Here is a 19,037-nt window from a genome sequence, read left to right as displayed (position 1 = left end):
TGACTAGTGAATCCGGAAGGTAAGTACGGGTTGTAGCTCAATAGAAATTGTTACGAGATGGTGCGTGTAAAGCAGGGAAATCTAAGCATGTGTTAGAGATTCAGACTCGCCCAAGGCTTTCTGGGAAAAAAAACCGAGAAGAATAATATATACCGTGTATCCACCAATTGAAATACCATGGGTTAATTCAGTTTACATATACCAAGCACCAGCCATATGTGAGGTATCATGTAAGACACTTTTCTATATATTCTTGTGATTAAATTTTTTAGAAAGTCAGTTATGTAACATTTGGAGTCGTTATGGACTAGCAGAAGGAGAGCGCATTTATCAGCCACTATAAAATTAAGTTCTGTAGGTATCTGGTCAGAAGCTAGATGGCCATACATTGCAGAGGCAGGCATCCATAGTCTTGGTCCCTCATGCAGGGCCATCCCTAGGACGTGTGGGGCTGCTGTCTATATAAAGAATTTGGCTCACTATTGTATTACAGAATTCATAGACTCGTGTGAGGTATGATGATTTATTGGTAGAGAATTACAGTATTGGGTAGAGAAGAAGAACTTCACGTTTGCTGACCGTGCAGTCAGTGAAGCTGAAGGCAGCGTGTGTCCAGGCCCCACGTCTTCTTGCTCTGTCCTAGGCACTCTCTTCTTGTCCAATATTTCACGTGTCCTTGCTGATTTTATATCTGCAGCCATGAGAAAAGGGGAGCAATGCTGTTACTGCTCATAAAGCCCTGTGTGTATGTGTATAGTCACGAAATCGTGTCTGCCTCTTTGCGACCCCATGGACGGCAGCCCGCCAGGCTCCTCTGTCCCTGGGATTCTCCAGGCAAGAACACTGGAGCGGGTTGCCATTCCCTTCAGGGGATCTTCCTGACCCAGGGATCGAACCCAGGCCTCCTGCATTGTAGGCAGATTATTTACTGTCTGAGCCGCCCATAAAGCCACGGCTCATCTAAAACAGCCAAGAAACGAAGGAAAATGCTAATTTTACTTTTAAGGTTTGTTTTTCCCCCTGAATCTATTTTTCTTGGACCAGAATCAACCATGTAATTTGTAGTTTCAGTGCAAAGCAAAGTGCAGGGCCCTTTGTTTGACAATTAAGGTTTTCAGTGTGGAGACGAGGTTCCTGTCTGGACATACGAGGTTTGGCCTCACTGAGCGTGTCCTTATATCCTCCTGCAGCCGCCCGGTGCTCTGTGGTGTGGAGGGCACGCACTCCCGACCCCACTTAGCACTCAGGCCCCCGCCAGGGCAGAGGGCGGCAGCAGTCGTCGGACAGGGGAAGGGGGGGAGACTGGGAGGGCCGGGGTCGCAGCCAAGAAATCATAGACCAGAGGAGGAGGCAGGACGCCCTCAGGCTGAAGTTACAGGTCCCGAAGCATAATCTGTTGTCCTTTTGGCCACTGACAAACCACAAGTTCATGGTAAAATCATTACGCAGTCTCAGGTGGCAACCACGGAACACTGAACCCCAAAGTGGACCCTCCTGAGCACAAGGCCCCATGTGACTGGTCCATGGAACAGGCCCTGCCTTGACTGTTCACCACTGTGTACTGTGAGTATCAACCGATCGTGCCGAAAGCACCCCAGAATCACGCAGAATGTGACGGGGGAACAGATTTGTCACAAGTAACTCATGCTTTGGATAACACGGCATATGACAGAGGATATCAAGAATTGATGGTTCATATTTCAGTGAAGTTATTAGCTGTTGCCTTACTGTTGTGACAGACCCACAGGCTAGGTGTGGGTTTGGAGGAGGATGGCCAGGAAAGGCTCACAAGGGTTGAAAGATAAAAACATTGGGAACTAAAAACAGATCACGATGTCTGCTGTGATGGAGGTGTAAACAAGAGTAAGAACAACAGGAAAAGTGGGAGTAAATAAATCAACTTTGGTGGGTGCTGCAGAAAACCCTTTTAGGAAAAAAAATGACTTTAGTCTGGCCAAGATTGGTAGTATTTCAAGTGCCAGAGGCTAAGCGGCAGGCATTCCGGACGAGAAGGACAGCGTAAGCAAAGACAGTGGAATGAAGAACATGCTGATAGATGCGCCCACATGCTGGGATTTTCAGGCATTCTTTTATTACCGTTCTTGGACATCTATTTTCCAGGCGCAAGCAGGGGTTATAAGAATATAGGTTTAGGAATCAGACAAAGCTCCACCACTTACAAGCTGTGTGACCAGAGACACCTTACTTAACCACTCTGAGCCTCGGTTTTACTCCTCTGTAAAATAAAGGCATGGGTTTTACAGAATTATTATAAAAATTAAATGAGGTAATGTCGGTAAATACTCCAACCGGTACCCTCCGTCCAGTGAAGGGGAAAGCAGGTAGATGTGATTGCACGTGCTGTGAAAATGCAGAAAGGAAAGTGACTGTCTCTGCCTGAGGGTTTAGCGCTGTGCTTCCTGAAAGACACGGTATTTGAACTTGGGGCTGAAGGTAAGTGTGTGTTTATAAGCCAAGGGGAAGCTGAGAAACATTCTCTCAGGCTGAGGTTTGGAAACAATGAATCCCTTTTATGAGCTGTTTGGGGCTGGGAGACGAGGAGTAGTGAGAGGTAGAGAAAGCAGACCATATACACATCTATAGATAAAAACAGAATAACCTTTCATTACCTCCCCAAACCCCTTTTAGCCGATTCAAAACATCAGACTCTTCCACCAAGAAGAGGCAAGAGCCCTTCTATGCTGCATGCTCCCTCGAGTAAGGTGCTACCAGTTTGCATGAGAGCTTCTGTAGGAGATGTTCTGTGCATTTTCTTCCTCTACAAGAAGGCTGGAGCTGAGAGGGAGATGACTCAGGAAATGCCGTTGCTTTTCCCATCCTCACGTGGAACGGTTTGCTTCACTGGCAGACATTTAACCAGACACGATGGGCTCTTTTAAAAATAGGAGTCTGAGCGGTCTTGGCTGATCTGTTTTATCATGGACTTTGTGCTTTAAAGTGCGTGTCTTCTTCTGTCTTCTCCCCCAGACTGAACACTTGCCTCTGCAGACTCAGTTCAGAGAGAGAGAGACTGGGAGTGTCCAGCGCCCCGTAAGTAACACGACCCTCTCACAGGGTCAGCCCGGGTGGAGCCAGCCACCACCATGTTGATTAAAAGATCGTTTTATTTCCATGCAATTTCCTTTTCTTCACCTCTGCGATCTGAGCACCTGTAGTGTGATTGTGTAAAGGCCTTGAGCTGGCTTATTCCTCTTAGAAGTAATCAAGTTACATGAAGCCAATAACCTGGCAGAGGGTCAGTACCAGAGGCAACACGAGCACCAGGGAGGTTCGTTTTATGGTGGCAGCTGCGACCCAGAGTCAAGCAAGGAAGAAAGGTTGAGACAAGAGGCTGCTTTTTGAAAGCATTTCTTGTTCTCGGCCGTGGTGGGTGTACAGGCAGATATTGTCTATGCATTTCACTGTGTCTCTCCCCTAATTCCCCAGTTCTGAATCCTGAGGCTTCTTTTGGTTTGGTTTTGGTTATTTGATTTACATCTCTGTATTATCTCACGCACGGATTCCAAGCTTGAGCCTTGCTGAGAGACCCCTGCAGTTCCCAGCCTTGCTTTTCTCCACTTTACCTTAACTGATCCCAGCTCCAAATTTCGAAGCCTGAAGCTGACCACAGCCCCCCTTAGTCACAGTGTTCTGTTTGGGAGATGCCGTCACTCTTAGGTATCATGAGCAACAAGCGACTAGAAAATGGTGAGCTATTGAACTCCGTCTTGCCACTCAGTAAATAGCTGTGTGATGAGCTCTGTGCTTGCCTGTCTTTACCCAAGAGCTAGAAAAAGTGCAAACAGCTGCTCAACTAATGTAAGCAATGTTTGAATTTTTAGAATGGACTGAACAGCAGGAGATTCGACTGTGAAGATGAGAATCCGGTGGGGGAGGACGGGCCTCGGCAGATATACCCCCTGTATGGTCAGATGCGCCACCCAGACGGGAGCCCTGGAAGGCACCATCCACGTAGCGACCTGGAGGGCGTCTACATCAACCCGCGGGAGCATTACGTGTGAAGGTCCTGTTCCTCCAGTGCTGTTTTAGCAAATGTTTGCTCTTAGGTTGGGGGGAGAGAAACCGAGGCCAATAGTTATGATTTTATTCTCTCTCATATAAAGCAATCCCGGTCTAAGTGTATCGGAAGTTGTGATGAATGACTTGGCTCCAAGAGCAAATTTCTTCTTTCATTAAGAGTTTCTTCGCCACCAGCTGTGTTTGTGAACTTGACTCTAGCTTTGTGTGTTTCTGCGATGATGGCGTTTAACTACTAACATTTGGCCCACAATGGCATGTTCATTTAAAAGTAGAGCATCTGCCTGGGATGACAGCAGTGATTCTCCAGAAAGAAAGGCCCCAGCTGGTAATATTAGCCTCACTGGGTCTCAGGCAGACCAGCCTGTTCATCTGTGATTCAAACAGGCAGGAAAAGGAGCTCAGACTCCATCTCACTAATATTTCATGGAATTTGGGCTTTCCTGACTTATTTAGTACGCTTGCAATACCTGCTTACAAATAAGAGGCTAAGAGGCATACTTTATTGTTTATCCCCAAAACATAACAAAAGGCGGTTTAAACCTTCAGGTCTGTTGGTTGCTTTTATACTCTTGTGATATTGTACTGTGTGTTCCTTCCTATGCTCTCAGGATCACCAAGGTCCTGAGGGATGCATACTTTTTGCTATCATTGACCTAGTCTTGATGAACTGTGTGCTGACTAAGGTTCTTCTCTTACTTGGTCATTGTTCCCACAGTTCTGTTCTTTGCAGTCCAGATTAGCCTATTTCCCACCTGTTAAAATCTAAAAGCCCTTTTCTAAATGGGGGACAGCCTTGAGCCTTTTCCCTCTTTTCTGGGGTATTGTATTTAACAGGCTCACCTTTCATTTCTGAAATTTCTTTCAAACTAATCCTGTCCACACAGGCTTCAGCTACCCTCTGCATTCTTCAGACTTCTTATTGTCCATGTTTTATCTACCTCAGGGGGAAAAAAAAAAAAAAAAAGCCTGATGGAAAAAGCACCGTGAAATAATCCTTGCTCTTAAAAGCCAGATCAAAACTTTGAAAACCTAAAAATAAAACAAAACAAAAAAGCCCCATTAATATGGCCTGTGTGCTAAACCCACATGTGGTCCTTGATCCCTCCTCACCATCTTTACCTGGTCAGTAATAAGAGGAAGGAGATCTAACAGCAGATGTTACAGTGACTGACTTACTAGTATTTCCTGCAGCATCTTGGTGCCTGCCAATGTCTGTCTGGAATTTTCTCACTTCCCTTTGCCAGCTTTTCCTCACTGAGCTCTGAAGGTAGCAATTATGATGGGGTGAACAGAGTGGGGAGCAGAGGGACACATGCAAGTGTCAGCCTCCCGTCCTCACGTCTTGGACAAGCATTGCTCACTATGAGTTCTGGAAGCCTATGGGTCTGTCACAGATAGGAAAACACTGCAGACTTGTCATATGTTAGGAAAGTGTGACGTAAGCACTGAAATAAAATTGTACACATTTCCAACCTAAGCTTCAAGGGCTAGGAGAATATTAACATAGATTTCTAATGGGATGCCAAAGATGAGTTAGATTCACATTGCTCTGACTCTGTTTCTCGCTTGTGTGTTTATTCCCTTTCTTCGGTTGCCTTGCTTTGTCAGAAAAAGTATCCAAGTTGTTCTGCAGTAGTAATGCCACGCCACCCTCCTTTACATGGATGACCGGCAATTCTGTGAAAGATTACAGTTGTTGTTTACTCACTAAGTCATGTCCGACTCTTTGTGACCTCGTGGACTAGCCTGCAGACTACTCTGTCCTTGGGATTTCCCAGGCAAAAATACTGGAGCGGGTTGCCATTTCCTTCTCCAGGGGATCTTCCCGACCCAGGGATGGAACCTGCATCTCTTGCATTGGCAGGCAGATTCTTTACCACTGAGCCACCTGGGAAGCCCCAGAAGATGATAGCTACGTGGAATCAATGAGCAAACGCCAAGGACCGTCATTGCTGTATCACTGCACTACCTCGAAGTTCATTCACTGCCCTTGCTAGCGAGCTGGCACAGAAAGAAGGTACCTAACTTTATTACTGGGAATCCCATCAGTGAGTTAATGTAACCGAAGGTATAGGGATCCTTGCAGTGTCTTCCAGTAGAAAGTTGACTCTAGTCAGAGCTCTCTGTGATAAGGAAGTGGTTTGTACGCACTGCATGTTACAGTGGAAGATACGGAGGTGCAGTCGCTCTGTTAGTGAGCTTTAGAAATTGGGGATGGTTTCTTGGGTCCTGGTGGGAAGCAAATTGTTGGATTAGTGTTACAAAAGATGACCTTGGACCTCAGGGGAAATTGAGATGTCTTCGTTGGCACTAGGGAGAGAGATTGGAAGCCCTGAGCTTCAGAACCCTTTGACCTGTCTTTCTGCCTCCCTACCAACAAGTAGCCACTATTGCAATTTTTGACATTCTTGGTGTAGTTATAGAACAGAAATCTCAGGGTGTAGACTCCTCTTGCAGCAGCCAGCTAGTTCAATATCCTCTTTGCTTCTCTGTCAGCTATGGTATTTCTTTAACAAACTGGTAGATTTCATAGCTGTTGGCCCCTTACACGGGTCACAGAAGCTATATAATTGCTTATCCTGGTGCCTTCCATCTGTTCTCTCTAAATACTGAGGGGAATAGAATGGAGCTTTAAAAGGGTTTGATCAACAAGCTCCCTCAAGCAAAAAATGCCATCCAAAATTAGCTTGTTGATCTCTAAATTTGGAGTCCAGACCACTTGAGGATGGACAGTTAAATTTGGAAGTCAGACTCTTCAAGGTCCGTGAGTGAGGCTTAAGGATGTAAGCCACAGCTGATACTAGATACTCTTCCCATAACTGGTTTATTAAAACACACTGAACCAGAAATAAATCCCAGAGTGCTTATCCACTTACGCTTGCAGCTTTGCATTTCAAGGGGGAGTGTGCATGCTCCATCTTAAACACACAGCCTGGATTTTGTAGCTGGCCTAACCTCCCGGAGCATGCATCACCGCCGCAATAGCAGATCACCCGGTTCTCTGCACACTACACTCAACTAGTGTCAGCATCACTTAGGATTGCCCTGACACGATGGGATAAGAGTCTAGATTAATTCTTAACAGGCAGTGGTTTGTTTTCTCTTCTGTGAGGGCTCCTCTATCCTTGGCTTTCTTATGGCCAAGGATAGAGCAGCCTGGTGGGCTGCAGTCCGTGGGGTCGCAGAGTCAGACATGACTGAGCCGCTGAGAACACACACATAAGAAGGAGTGTCAGAATATGCTAGTTAGCTTTGAAGACTCTTAGCTGCCCTTGGCTTCCCTGTGACATGCACATGTGAGGGGGGAGGGCGGTCAGTGAAACGAACGTGGAAATGTCAGGACCCCTGCCTGTGGCTCAGTTCTGTGCCCGTCTTGTTCCTGGGCTGAACTGGCCACAGCGGGCAGCTTGTAGAAACTGTGGCTTGTAAGCCTGTTCAGCTGTGGGCTATGCTGGTTCATCCTATGGCCCTTGAAAGGTACTTGTGTTCCTTCCATTAAAATTGCTGTAAGCTGGACTTTGTCAGTTTGGTCACTTGCAATTATTAGGTGGTTTGGTGGGCTTCTGACTGATAGCTCAGCTGGTAAAGAATCCGCCTGCAATGTGGGAGACATGGGTTTGATCCCTGGGTTGAGAAGATGCCCTGGAGAAGGGAAAGGCTACCCGCTCCAGTATTCTGGCCTGGAGAATTCCATGGACTGTATAGTCCATGGGGTCGCAAAGAGTCGGACACGACTGAGCGACTTTCACTTTTGGTGGCTTCCAGTAGATGAGGGCTGTAGGTCTCCTTCCCACAACCTTGCTAGGTGGTATATTACACGGATATCAGGTTTTAAGCCAGTGTCTGCGTCATTCATGTACATACACAAGCAGGCACCAGAACAGACATCCTACAATAGTCAGCCTGTCATGTAAGCTTGAAAAAGTCCCCACTCCATTCTTGTAGAGAACCCACCGATACTTTGTGTAAAAGGGTTATTAGAAGTGAATTATTAGAAGTTATTAGAAGTGAATCCAGTAATGTTACAGCTGGCTCAGTGTCCGGCAGCCTGATTCTGTTCAATTCTAGACCCAGAGCAGGGTAGTGATCTGGGAATCCTGGAGCTCGTGGGCTTGCTAGCACCGAAAGCCGTTTGTGAAAGCGGGGAGCGCCCGGTAGGATGTTTCCAGTCCGCATGCCTTTAACACCGTTAATTGACCCCTGAAAATAATCAGCGATTAACAAAGTCCCTGTGCTGAACTCTTGTGGTAGTAGCCTCTGAAGTGAGCTTTTTGAATGCTAACTAACACCCTTTGGAGGGTGTATTCCCAACTAGGAAATTTCAAATGTTAACTGAATGCTTCCAGGGTGTATGGTTAAGACCATTTAACAAGTGCCGAAATAATTTTTTTTTTGGTTGATATTATTTTTATTTATTTTTTTTCCATTTATTTTTATTAGTTGGAGGCTAATTACTTTACAGCATTGTAGTGGTTTTTGCCATACACTGACATGAATCAGCCATGGATTTACATGTGTTCCCCATCCCGATCCCCCCTCCCGCCTCCCTCCCCACCTCATCCCTCTGGGTCTTCCCAGTGCACCAGGCCCGAGAACTTGTCTCATGCATCCAGCCTGGGCTGGTGATCTGTTTCACCCTTGATAGTATACATGTTTCAATGCTATTCTCTCTGAACATCCCACCCTTGCCTTCCCCCACAGAGTCCAAAATTCTGTTCTGTACATCTGTGTCTCTTTTGCTGTTTTGCATATAGGGTTGTCGTTACCATCTTTCTAAATTCCATATATATGCGTTAGTATACTGTATTGGTCTTTATCTTTCTGGCTTACTTCACTCTGTATAATGGGCTCCAGTTTCGTCCATCTCATTAGAACTGATTCAAATGAATTCTTTTTAACGGCTGAGTAATATTCCATGGTGTATATGTACCACAGCTTCCTTATCCATTCGTCTGCTGATGGGCATCTAGGCTGCTTCCATGTCCTGGCTATTATAAACAGTGCTGCGATGAACATTGGGGTGCACGTGTCTCTTTCAGATCTGGTTTCCTCGGTGTGTATGCCCAGAAGTGGGATTGCTGGGTCATATGGCAGTTCTGTTTCCAGTTTTTTAAGGAATCTCCACACTGTTCTCCATAGTGGCTGTACTAGTTTGCATTCCCACCAACAGTGTAAGAGGGTTCCCTTTTCTCCACACCCACTCCAGCATTTAGTGCTTGTAGACTTTTGGATAGCAGCCATCCTGACTGGCGTGTAATGGTACCTCATTGTGGTTTTGATTTACATTTCTCTGATAGTGAGTGATGTTGAGCATCTTTTCATGTGTTAGCCATCTGTATGTCTTCTTTGGAGAAATTACGTTCAACATAACGGAATTTCTTAAGGATTCCTTGTTACCACACCTTCCCACTGGGATGCACTGTATTCGCTGCTCTCAAGTCAGCCACCTGATGGCATTTCTCCTTAGTGACAGCCTTTTCCTTCTTGGGATGGGTGTGTGTGTGTGTGCGTGTGTGTGTGTGCATCAGAGACAGAGAAAGACAGAGGGGAGAAGCCCACTTAAAATCCGTAGTTGAAAAACATTTTGGAGTTCACACGTGCAAGAAAACCCTCAGATCTGCAAACATCTGTTTCAGGCCCATTTTATTAACTTGCTGTAGCATTTTTTAAAATAATACTTTAGCATTATTTCTGCAAAAAGGTTAGAAGTAGGTTCAGAAGCCTTTTGGTCTCAATGGCCAAAATATATAAAGTATTAGGTTTATTTCCACTGTATTTCCATTTATTAGGGTAGGTATTCTGTAGTCATGTTTGTTTGACTGTGGACATTTGGAACTGAGTAGACGAGAGTAAAGAGAATGCCAGCAATTCAGATGACCCTGTGCATCTTTTTATCAAACGTTATCAGTTGAGACTGATGTAGAAGCTCCTTCTATGTTTCAAGGAGGAAGGAAACCACCACTGACAAAGGGAAGGATTCTCCATACCCCAGACTGGGAATAAGTCCCTTCCGTTGGCCCATTCCCCCAGAGTATTCTAGTCAGTGTTTGGGGGATAAGGCCGTGATGTCTATCAAATTACATACCTACTTATCGCCCTCACCAAAAGTTTGGTTCAGTCACTCAGTCATGTCTGACTCCTTGCATCCCCGTGGACTGCAGCACGCCAGGCTTCCCTGCCCATCACCAACTCCCAGAGCTTACTCAAACCCATGTCCATCAAGTCAGTGATGCCATCCAGCCTTCTCATCCTCTGTCGTCTCCTTTTCCTGCCCTCAGTCTTTCCCAGCATCAGGGTCTTTTCCAGTGAGCCACCTCTTTGCATCAGGTGGCCAAAGTACTGGAGTTTCAGCTTCAGCATCAGTCCTTCCAATGAACACCCAGGACTGATCTCCTTCAGGATGGACTGGTTGGATCTCCTTGCAGTCCAAGGGACTCTCAAGAGTCTTCTCCAACACCACAGTTCAAAAGCATCAATTTTTCAGCACTCAGCTTTCTTTATAGTTCAACTCACATCCATACACGACCACTGGAAAAACAGTAACTTTGACTAGACGGACCTTTGTTGGCAAAATAATATCTCTGCTTTTTAACATGCTGTCTAGTTTGGTCATAGCTTTTCTTCCAAGGAGTAAGCATCTTAATTTGATGGCTGCAGTCACCATCTGCAGTGATTTTGGAGCCCCCAAAACTAGTCTGTCACTGTTTCCATTGCCTCCCCATCTATTTGCCATGAAGTGATGGGACCAGATGCCATGGTCTTAGTTTTTTGAATGTTTAATTTTAAGCCAACTTTTTCATTCTCTTCTTTCAGTTTCATCAAGAGGCTTTCTGTCCTTCTTCTCTTCCTGCATATCTGAAATTATTGATATTTCTCCCAGCATTCTTGATTCCAGCTTGTGCTTCCTCCAGCCCAGCGTTTCTCATGATGTACTCTGCATATAAGTTAAATAAGCAGGGTGACAATATACAGCCCTGATGTACTCCTTTCCCTATTTGGAACCAGTCTGTTGTTCCATGTCCAGTTCCAACTGTTGCTTCCTGACCTGCATACAGGTTTCTCAAGAGGCAGGTCAGGTGGTCTGGTATTCCCACCTCTTTCAGAATTTTCCAGTTTGTTGTGGTCCAGAAGTTCTAGTTATATGCAGTATCTGTCACCTCTAGCTGTGAGGTGTAAGGATAAATGCCTAAGTTTCAGATGCTGTGAACATTTATGGGAAAACAGCAGCACCTGCATGAGTTCAGGCCGGCCGGGCCCTGTCCTCTAAGGACTGGCATTCTAGAGCTGTGTTGTCTACTTGCCACTTGCATACGATTTATAGAGGAGGCGTATCATTTACTGAGTGCACGCACACACACACACAGGTCATTTAGACCCAAGGAGATAGACTAATGGACTTGAAATTATTACTGGATTACAACTGCGATCCCAAACAATCTTCAGCAAACAAAAACCAGCTGAGACGTGTCAGTGTTTCACTCCATCTAGGGATGGGGGACTGAACAGTTCCTTTCTGAGGTCTCTCCCAGCATTACCACTTAGAGATTTTATGATCAGGCTCCCTGTGGCCCAGCAGGACCCCTGATATCATGGCCTGAACCGGTTGCATTTATTACTGGGGCACAGGATTGAAGTGTAAAGTTGATTGGAGGAGACGCAGGGGAAACCCCTTGGGAATCCAGAGCATCAGATTTGCTACACTGACTGAGAACTGTGGCCCGTCCTGCTACAAGTATGTCTGACAGCCATGAATAAATGTTGTGTGTGTCTCCTCCAGAGGTTAGGAATGTATTCCAAGCATTCGTAATGTCCCTTAGTAACTCACAGTGGGTTTATAAAGCCCAGAGTTCCCTTGATTCCCAAATGCATGCGCACCGTTGTTTTAGCTTTCATTATTCTTGCCGATATTGACCAGCTTTTCTTTTTCTTTTTTTTTCTTTAACCCACCCTAACTCACTGACCAGGCTAAGTTAAATTCCTCTCAGAAGTCATGTTGCTGGCTCCATGTCCACCATATTTTAGCTCCAGGCAGCGTTATTTTGTCCTAAATGCACACTGTGGCTTGTTAATGCCTCTGTTTTTCATGTGGTCTTATGAGAACTTACTGCTATATTCCCTTCAACTGAGCATTTCAATTCCCGGAAGAGCATTTGTCATCTTAGGTTTCACCATGTACTTGAAATTCCAAGTTCTTTGTAGAGAAATGTTAAGTAGGTGGTGGTGTTACTGGATCCCTGGATTATTCCACTTGTCCGCCCAGAAAAGCTCGTGTTTATCCGTTACCTTCTGGTTCTATTTCTAAGCCAGAGCTTTACGACGTTACATCTGCTCCAGCCTATTCGTTCTCCCTGTGGTGCTAGCCTCTTAACTTCCTTACTTCTCACTCGCATCCCTAGTGAAAAGTTGGTGCTCTCCACCTCACCGGAGTTTTGTGGAGCGCGGGGAGAGTAAGATGCTTAAGGGTTGTCTTCAAGAGAGCTCCTACTTTTAAAGTGATTTTGTAAAAGCCTCCTGGCTTAGAAGTGAGAAACTCTATAGCTCCTATTTTTTCCTATCCTTGTTTGGCTATTTTTATGTCTGAAAAGTGATCTCTGTCTGAATAGAGTCTGTGCCCTGGTTTTAACTTTCTTCTCACTGAAATTGTCCTCTCTACTGTGTCCGCGCTGTGAACGTTTTACCTACAGAGCCAAACCTAGTTCTCCCACAATAAATCCCACATCGCTTACTTCCATCGTTGAACAAATTAATATCCTCCAGAAAGAGGAGTCTGGCTGTGGATATAAGAAGTCAGAAGGTAAATGAGGTCTCACTCTGGCCCTGGTGAGATCTCACTATGGTGCCTTGGTTCTCCCCTTATAAACTGGGGTTAATTCTGCTGTTTCACAACACCTGGGTGGTGTTAATCTTGACCAAAAAAAAAAAAAAAGATGAAAAGCTATTTTCAAATGTCTTATACCATATATATATAAAAATGCATAGTGAATAATCTGGAGAGTCCTCAAGTAGAAATATGTTCTTGTGTAGCTCAATTGAAAATACTAATCCACCCATTGTTTTCAAAAGAAATGTTTTACTAACCTGTTCTTTTTTTTAAAGTGAAAATTAGTTTTTAATCATTTGAACTATTGTGATTTTTCAGTATGGAAGAGATCAGTAGTATACAGAAAATACCCAAGTTATATTTTAACTGTTAAAACTGAAGGGGTTGCTTAAGGTAGTGAGGTAAGGAGGAGGATTCTAGTGCAAATGTATCACGATATAGAAATAACGGAGATTAGCTTTGGTTTTGAGATTGTATTATAAATAGTAGACGTTAATGTGGTTGTTTTTAGATACTCTTTATTTTTAAGTTACCAGAAATTGTATTTTATTTTTGCAGTTTTGAACTATGTGGTTCTTGATGTGTTTTGAATAAAGTTTTTATCAACTAAACTTTTTCATTTTCATTATTGATAAATCAACTATGATTAAAATACATATAAAGATTAATAGCCTAATTACATGACTATAAAATTCAAGATTTAAAGAGCATCTTTCATAGAAGTAGTAAATTTCTGTACTGGAGTCCTTTTTTAAAAATGATTTTAACAATAGCAACAGGAGTACTTTTATACTTCAAGCAATATTGTAAATATTTTTTAAAACATGATAAGTTAAATATTATTGTAATTGCTTGTGAAAATTACTTAATACTTTTTAAATGAAACTGAATTTATTCCATTTAAAAACTGTTTTTCATTCCTGATTAGTCTTTAGGTGTTAAAATGTCCCCTCTTTTATGAAATGGTATTAGTGCTAGATGATAAATTTTAATATGTTCTTAATCTTTTTTAAGTTTGCATTTCTGTATTATTTTAGGGATGGATGCTTTACTGATCTGTTAAATCTCAAAATAGGAACCACTTTAAAAGAAACATTTTATTGAGATACCATAATTTTCATACTCTTAAATTCTAAAAGTCAATGCTTTTTAGTTATTCAGAGAATTTTGTAATCATCATCAAAAGTCAATTTTAGAATATTTTCATTGCCCCAGAAAGAAACCCACTCCTATTTGCTCCTTGCCTCCGTCCCCCTTCCCCTTCCCAATCCCTGGCAACACCAATCTACTTTTATATCTCTGTGAGTTGGCCTATTGTGGACATTACATGTAAATAGAATCACATGATATGTAGGCTTCTTTCACTTGGCATAATGTGTTCAAAGTTCAATCATGCTCCAGCATTTATCATTCATTTATTTTTATTGCTGAATAATATTCCATTATATAGATATTCCACATGTATCCATTCCTCAGTTGAGGAACATTTGGGTTGTTCCTACTTTCTGGAAAGAATTATGCATTTTTCATGTACAAGTCTTTGTGTGAACATGTGTGTTATTTTTCTTCCACGTATACCCAGGAGTGGAACCGCTAGATCATGTGGAGACTGACTGAGCCTTCCGAGGAACTGCCAGGCTGTTCACCAAAGTGGCTGCACCGTTTACATTCCTCCCAGCCCCCCATTCGAGGGTTTCCGTCTCTCCACATTCTCACCAGCGCTTGTTGTCATCTGCTCTGTTTGATTATGGCCATCCTAGTAGATACGAAGTGCTGTCTCACTGATTTTTAATTTCCCTGACTGCTAATGATGGGTTTTTGTTTGTTTTTTTTCCTACAGTCCTTTAAAAATGTAAAGTCATTCTTAGCTCATGGGTCATATTGCAGGCTGGATTTGACCCATAGTTAGCTAACCTCTGACCTGGAGGGTGAAGAAAGATCATTAAGCCAGTATTATAAATACACTGTGTATGTTCAGCCACGTAGAGGAAAGCATGAGCCATTGTGCCAAAGAAAATGAAATGCTTAGGTGTAAATTACTGAAACCTGTATAGGGTCTCAGCGATGAAAATTATAAAAGGCTGATGAAAGACGTCAAAGAAAACCTAAGTAAACAGAGACGCTTACCGTGCTCGTGGGTTGGAAAGTCAGCGGGGAAGGGACATAGCCAGTCGGCGCCTGCAAGCTGGTGGCGCCTGGCTGGTACGCTGCTGACACAGGCCGCCTCTAGCTGCACGCAGGACAGAGAGGTATCAGGGACCGGAGCTGCCATCCTCCGACCGTCGTCGGCCTTCCCCACCTCGCCTGTCTGTCCTTCCGACCATCGTCGGCCTTCCCTGCCACGCCTGCCTGTCCTTCCGCCTGCCGTCGGCCTTCCCCGCCACGCCTGTCTGTCCTTCTGACTGTCATTGGTCTTCCCCGCCTCGCCTGTCTGTCCTTCCGCCTGCCGTCGGCCTTCCCCACCTCGCCTGTCTGTCCTTCCGACCATCGTCGGCCTTCCCCGCCACGCCTGTCTGTCCTTCCGTCCTACTGTTGCTCCCGAATAGCTTTGGCTCTTTCTCAGCCTTCGTTCTCTGAAATCATGGCCGTGTTGCCCCAGGACAGGTAAGTGCATACCTGCACGCTTCCCAGAATGTCAAAACAGTGTCGGAATGAAGTCAGAACAACAAAAGTGAACATGTTATATTTTAGTTGGGTGTTGAATGGATGGGAAATAGACAGTAAACAAAAGAGCAGACATACTCTACACAAATAGTTGGTTTGGAGAAGAATTCAAATTAGGAGTCAAAAAAATTGGGTATGATGATTGTTCATGTTTAGATAACAGAATCATGAACTCTTGCAATCAGATATTTTTGCCTCTGAATTTCTTCTCCCCAGAGGTTCTGGGAAAAGCCTTGAGATTTATGCTTTTACCAAGAAGTAAAACATACGGAGAAAAAATCTCTTCTACAACCTGAGATTGCTGCAAAAAAGCTCTAGAGAAATTAGATGGAGAATCATCCAGGAAATAATTCATATCTCAAAATTTAGCCCTTGACACTCTAGTCTAGTGTGTGTGTGTCTATGTATGTGTGTGCATACACACGCTCAGTCGTGTTTGACTTTTTGAGGCCCTGTGGACTATAGTCGGCTGGGCTCCTCTGCCGTGGAGTTTTCCAGGCAAGAATACTGGCGTGGCATGCCATTTTCTCCTCCAGGGGATCCTCCCCGCTCACGGATCTACCTCGCACCTCTTGTGTTTGCATTCAGATTCTTTACCACCAGTGCCACCTGGGTTTCCAACTTGGCTTTAGTTCAGGAATCGTGAGTAAGAACATCCCAACCTTTTTGTCCACAATCTGCCTCCCTGCTTCTAAACACTTCTCCTCGATGGTAAAACCCAGAGGTGCAGCGTGGGACTGATGCTTTTGACCTGCATTTCTCAGCTCAAAGCAAACCAAACGCTGCTTTGCTGGGCAGAACTGTTCATTGCTCAGAGCTCCCAGTTGCTGACTCCCTAAAATTTGGATTTTCTAAGTAGAAATGTGCAGGGCATAGGGACTTAAGCTGTGACTTCTCTGTAAACTCTCCCATTGTTGTAGTGGCTAAAGAGGAAACAAAGGCTTTTCTGAAATGTAAAGGACTTTCTAGCACATGCCGACTTTCTGGGTTTCCAGGCATAGTCCTGCTTTCAAAGTTGGTCTTGATTTACCTGTGTTCTGTTAACTCAGAGGTTCTCAAACTTCAGCTTGCATTAGAATCACCCAGAGAGCTAGTTAAAACTCAGATTTCTGGGTCCTGCCTGCAGAGTTTCTCATTCAGTCGGTCAGGGAAGAGGCCTGAGGAGTTGCATTTCTAAGAGGTTCCCAGGACGTGCTGCCGCTGGTGGTCCTGTAAGATCACAGGGACTCCTGTAATCTTCTCCGTAACACTCTGCAGGCCCCCTTGGCTGCTGCTGCTACCTGGCTGTTCATTAGGATAACTTCCTCCACCTGGCTTGCTAGGCATTTGCACACTTGGCCTTTATTATGTGGGATTCTCACATAATGATGAGGGTGAAAGAGGAGAGTGAAAAAGGTGCCTGAAACTCAACATTCAAAAAACTGAGATCATGACATCCAGTCCCATCACTTTATGGAAAATAGGAGGGGGGAAAGTGGAAGAAGTGACAGCTTTCATTTTCTTAGGCTCCCAAGTCACTGTGGGTGGTGACCATAGCAAAATTAAATGATGCTTGCTCCTTGGAAAGTTAGGACAAACCAAACAGCATGTTAAAAAGCAGAGACATCACTTTCCCAACAAAGGTCTTATAGTCAAAGCTTTGATGTTTCCAGTAGTCATGTACACGTGTGAGAGTTGGACCATAAAGAAGGCCGGGTGAGAAGAACTGATGCCTTCAAACTGGTGCTAGAGGAGAGTCTTGAGAGTCCGTTAGCCAGCAAGGAAATCAACCCGGAATATTCACTGGAAAGTCTGATGCCGAAGCTCCAATACTCTGGCCACCTGGTGCAGAAAGCCAAGTCATTAGAAAAGACCCTGATGCTGGGAAAGACTGAAGAGGAGAAGGGGGCAGCGGAGGATGAGGTGGTTAGATAGCATCAACAACTCAGTGGACGTGAATTTGAGCGAACTTCGGGACAGCGGAGGACAAAGGAGCCTGATGCCCGGCAGCCCATGTGGTCACAGAGTTGGATGACTTGGTGACTGAACAAGAATGTGGGGTTCTGTCGTGGGGCGGAGGGGTACTCTCCCACTCCACGTGTGGTGTTTGCATCACTGCTGAGCGCTGGTGATGCCAGAGCTCCCCGCTGCCACATTCCTAGCAGATACTGAGGCCACGCCTCACTAGCATCACCTTGATACATGGCATCGCCTTTTTAGTTTTCAGGCCTCACATAAGACAGAATTATGTCGTATTTTATATGTCCATATCCCTAAGCCCTTAATTCTTTGCTCCTCTATATTCCAGGATATTCTGGCATTCCAGCTTCACTTAGTCGATGGGCTTTTTCATGCTTCTAGGTACCCTACCCTGCTAGACATCATCGCCTCGGGTTCTTGCCGGGTTGTAAATCCTGTAGCTCTGAAGTATGCTCCCAAATCAGTAAACTCTGCCTCATCTGATCACATGTTCCAGCTCTGCTCAGTCACACAGCCTCGGAACCCAGAACTGGTACTGCCTTGCATCTGCCAGTGGATGTTGGCTAGGCCTTGCAGCTTCTTTGGAGTGAAGTCCCCTTATTCCCTATCAGGCCCAGCATGTCCCAGGGTGATTTGCTGTGACTTAATCCTACTTAGAGGCCTAGTAGCCAGGAGGAGAGGTGTGGGTAGATCTTGAGTAGGGCATATGCCGTCTTGAAGGTGGGCAGTGGTGTCTGTATTGATTCCAGGCAAGAGGGAAGTGCTCGCGGAGAATTCAGGGGAGCTGCAAAGAGTCGTTGCTGACTAAGCCCGGCACAGAGGACAAAGGTGAGTCCGGTCTGCCCAGGACTGCCGAACCTTTGGCACAGACTGAAGTCCCAGCTCCCAGGGAACCGCTCAGTCACTGAAAATCAGGACAGCTGGTCACCCCAGGATTCTGGAGATTCAGCGCCTTCAGGGGAGTCTTCCCAGATATCCCCGTCCCCAGTGGCATCGTCTCCTTTCCCCCAACGAGTCGCAGGTCTGCCTGGCGAGGTGTTTGACTGTTTCTGGAGGTCACCACTAGGGTTACTCCTGAGTTTGGCCTCGGCTCAGGATGTGCAGCCTACTTATTAACTGTCAGGGAGATCCTCTGGTGTTTGTGTCTGACTTTTCTGTGGCCTAGCAGTTGCCTGCAGCTTTTCATTATGCTTTTTGTATCAGTGAAAGTATTAGCTGTCAGTCATGCACAGCTCTTCCCAGCCCCATGGACTGTAGCCCGCCAGGCTCCTCTGTCCATGGAATTCTCCAGGCAAGAATACTGGAGTGGGTTGCCACTCACCTTTCCAGGAGATCTTCCCAGCCCAGAGATGGAACCCAGGTCTCCGGCATTGTAGACAGATTCTTTACCATCTGAGCCACTAGGGAAGGCCTGGTGTGCAGTGGCTCTTAGCAAAATCCACACAATCCCATTGTCCTTATAATCCCTGCGTGTCCCTTGGGACTGTCACCTTGGGCCACAGGGTGCCCGTGTCCCTCTCTCAGCAGCTGGGTTCTCATTGCCTGTCGGTGA

At 45.1% G+C, this 19,037-nt stretch overlaps 1 protein-coding gene across 1 annotated transcript in view; it reads left to right on the top strand.

Moving 5' to 3' along the window:
* The window catches only part of NECTIN3 (nectin cell adhesion molecule 3), a 129,501-nt gene extending 120,930 nt beyond the window's left edge, over positions 1-8,571 (top strand). The window contains exons 8-9 of the mRNA XM_065913469.1: positions 2,989-3,051; positions 3,843-8,571. Of these exons, the coding sequence (XP_065769541.1) occupies positions 2,989-3,051; positions 3,843-4,022 (243 nt within the window). The 3' untranslated portion in view covers positions 4,023-8,571. The remainder of the gene's footprint in view (positions 1-2,988; positions 3,052-3,842) is intronic.
* The last annotated feature ends 10,466 nt before the right edge of the window (positions 8,572-19,037 follow it).

The sequence above is a fragment of the Muntiacus reevesi genome, chromosome 21, assembly GCF_963930625.1.
Source record: "Muntiacus reevesi chromosome 21, mMunRee1.1, whole genome shotgun sequence".
Taxonomy (NCBI): Eukaryota; Metazoa; Chordata; class Mammalia; order Artiodactyla; family Cervidae; genus Muntiacus; species Muntiacus reevesi.
This window is presented reverse-complemented; position numbering and strand designations above follow the sequence as displayed.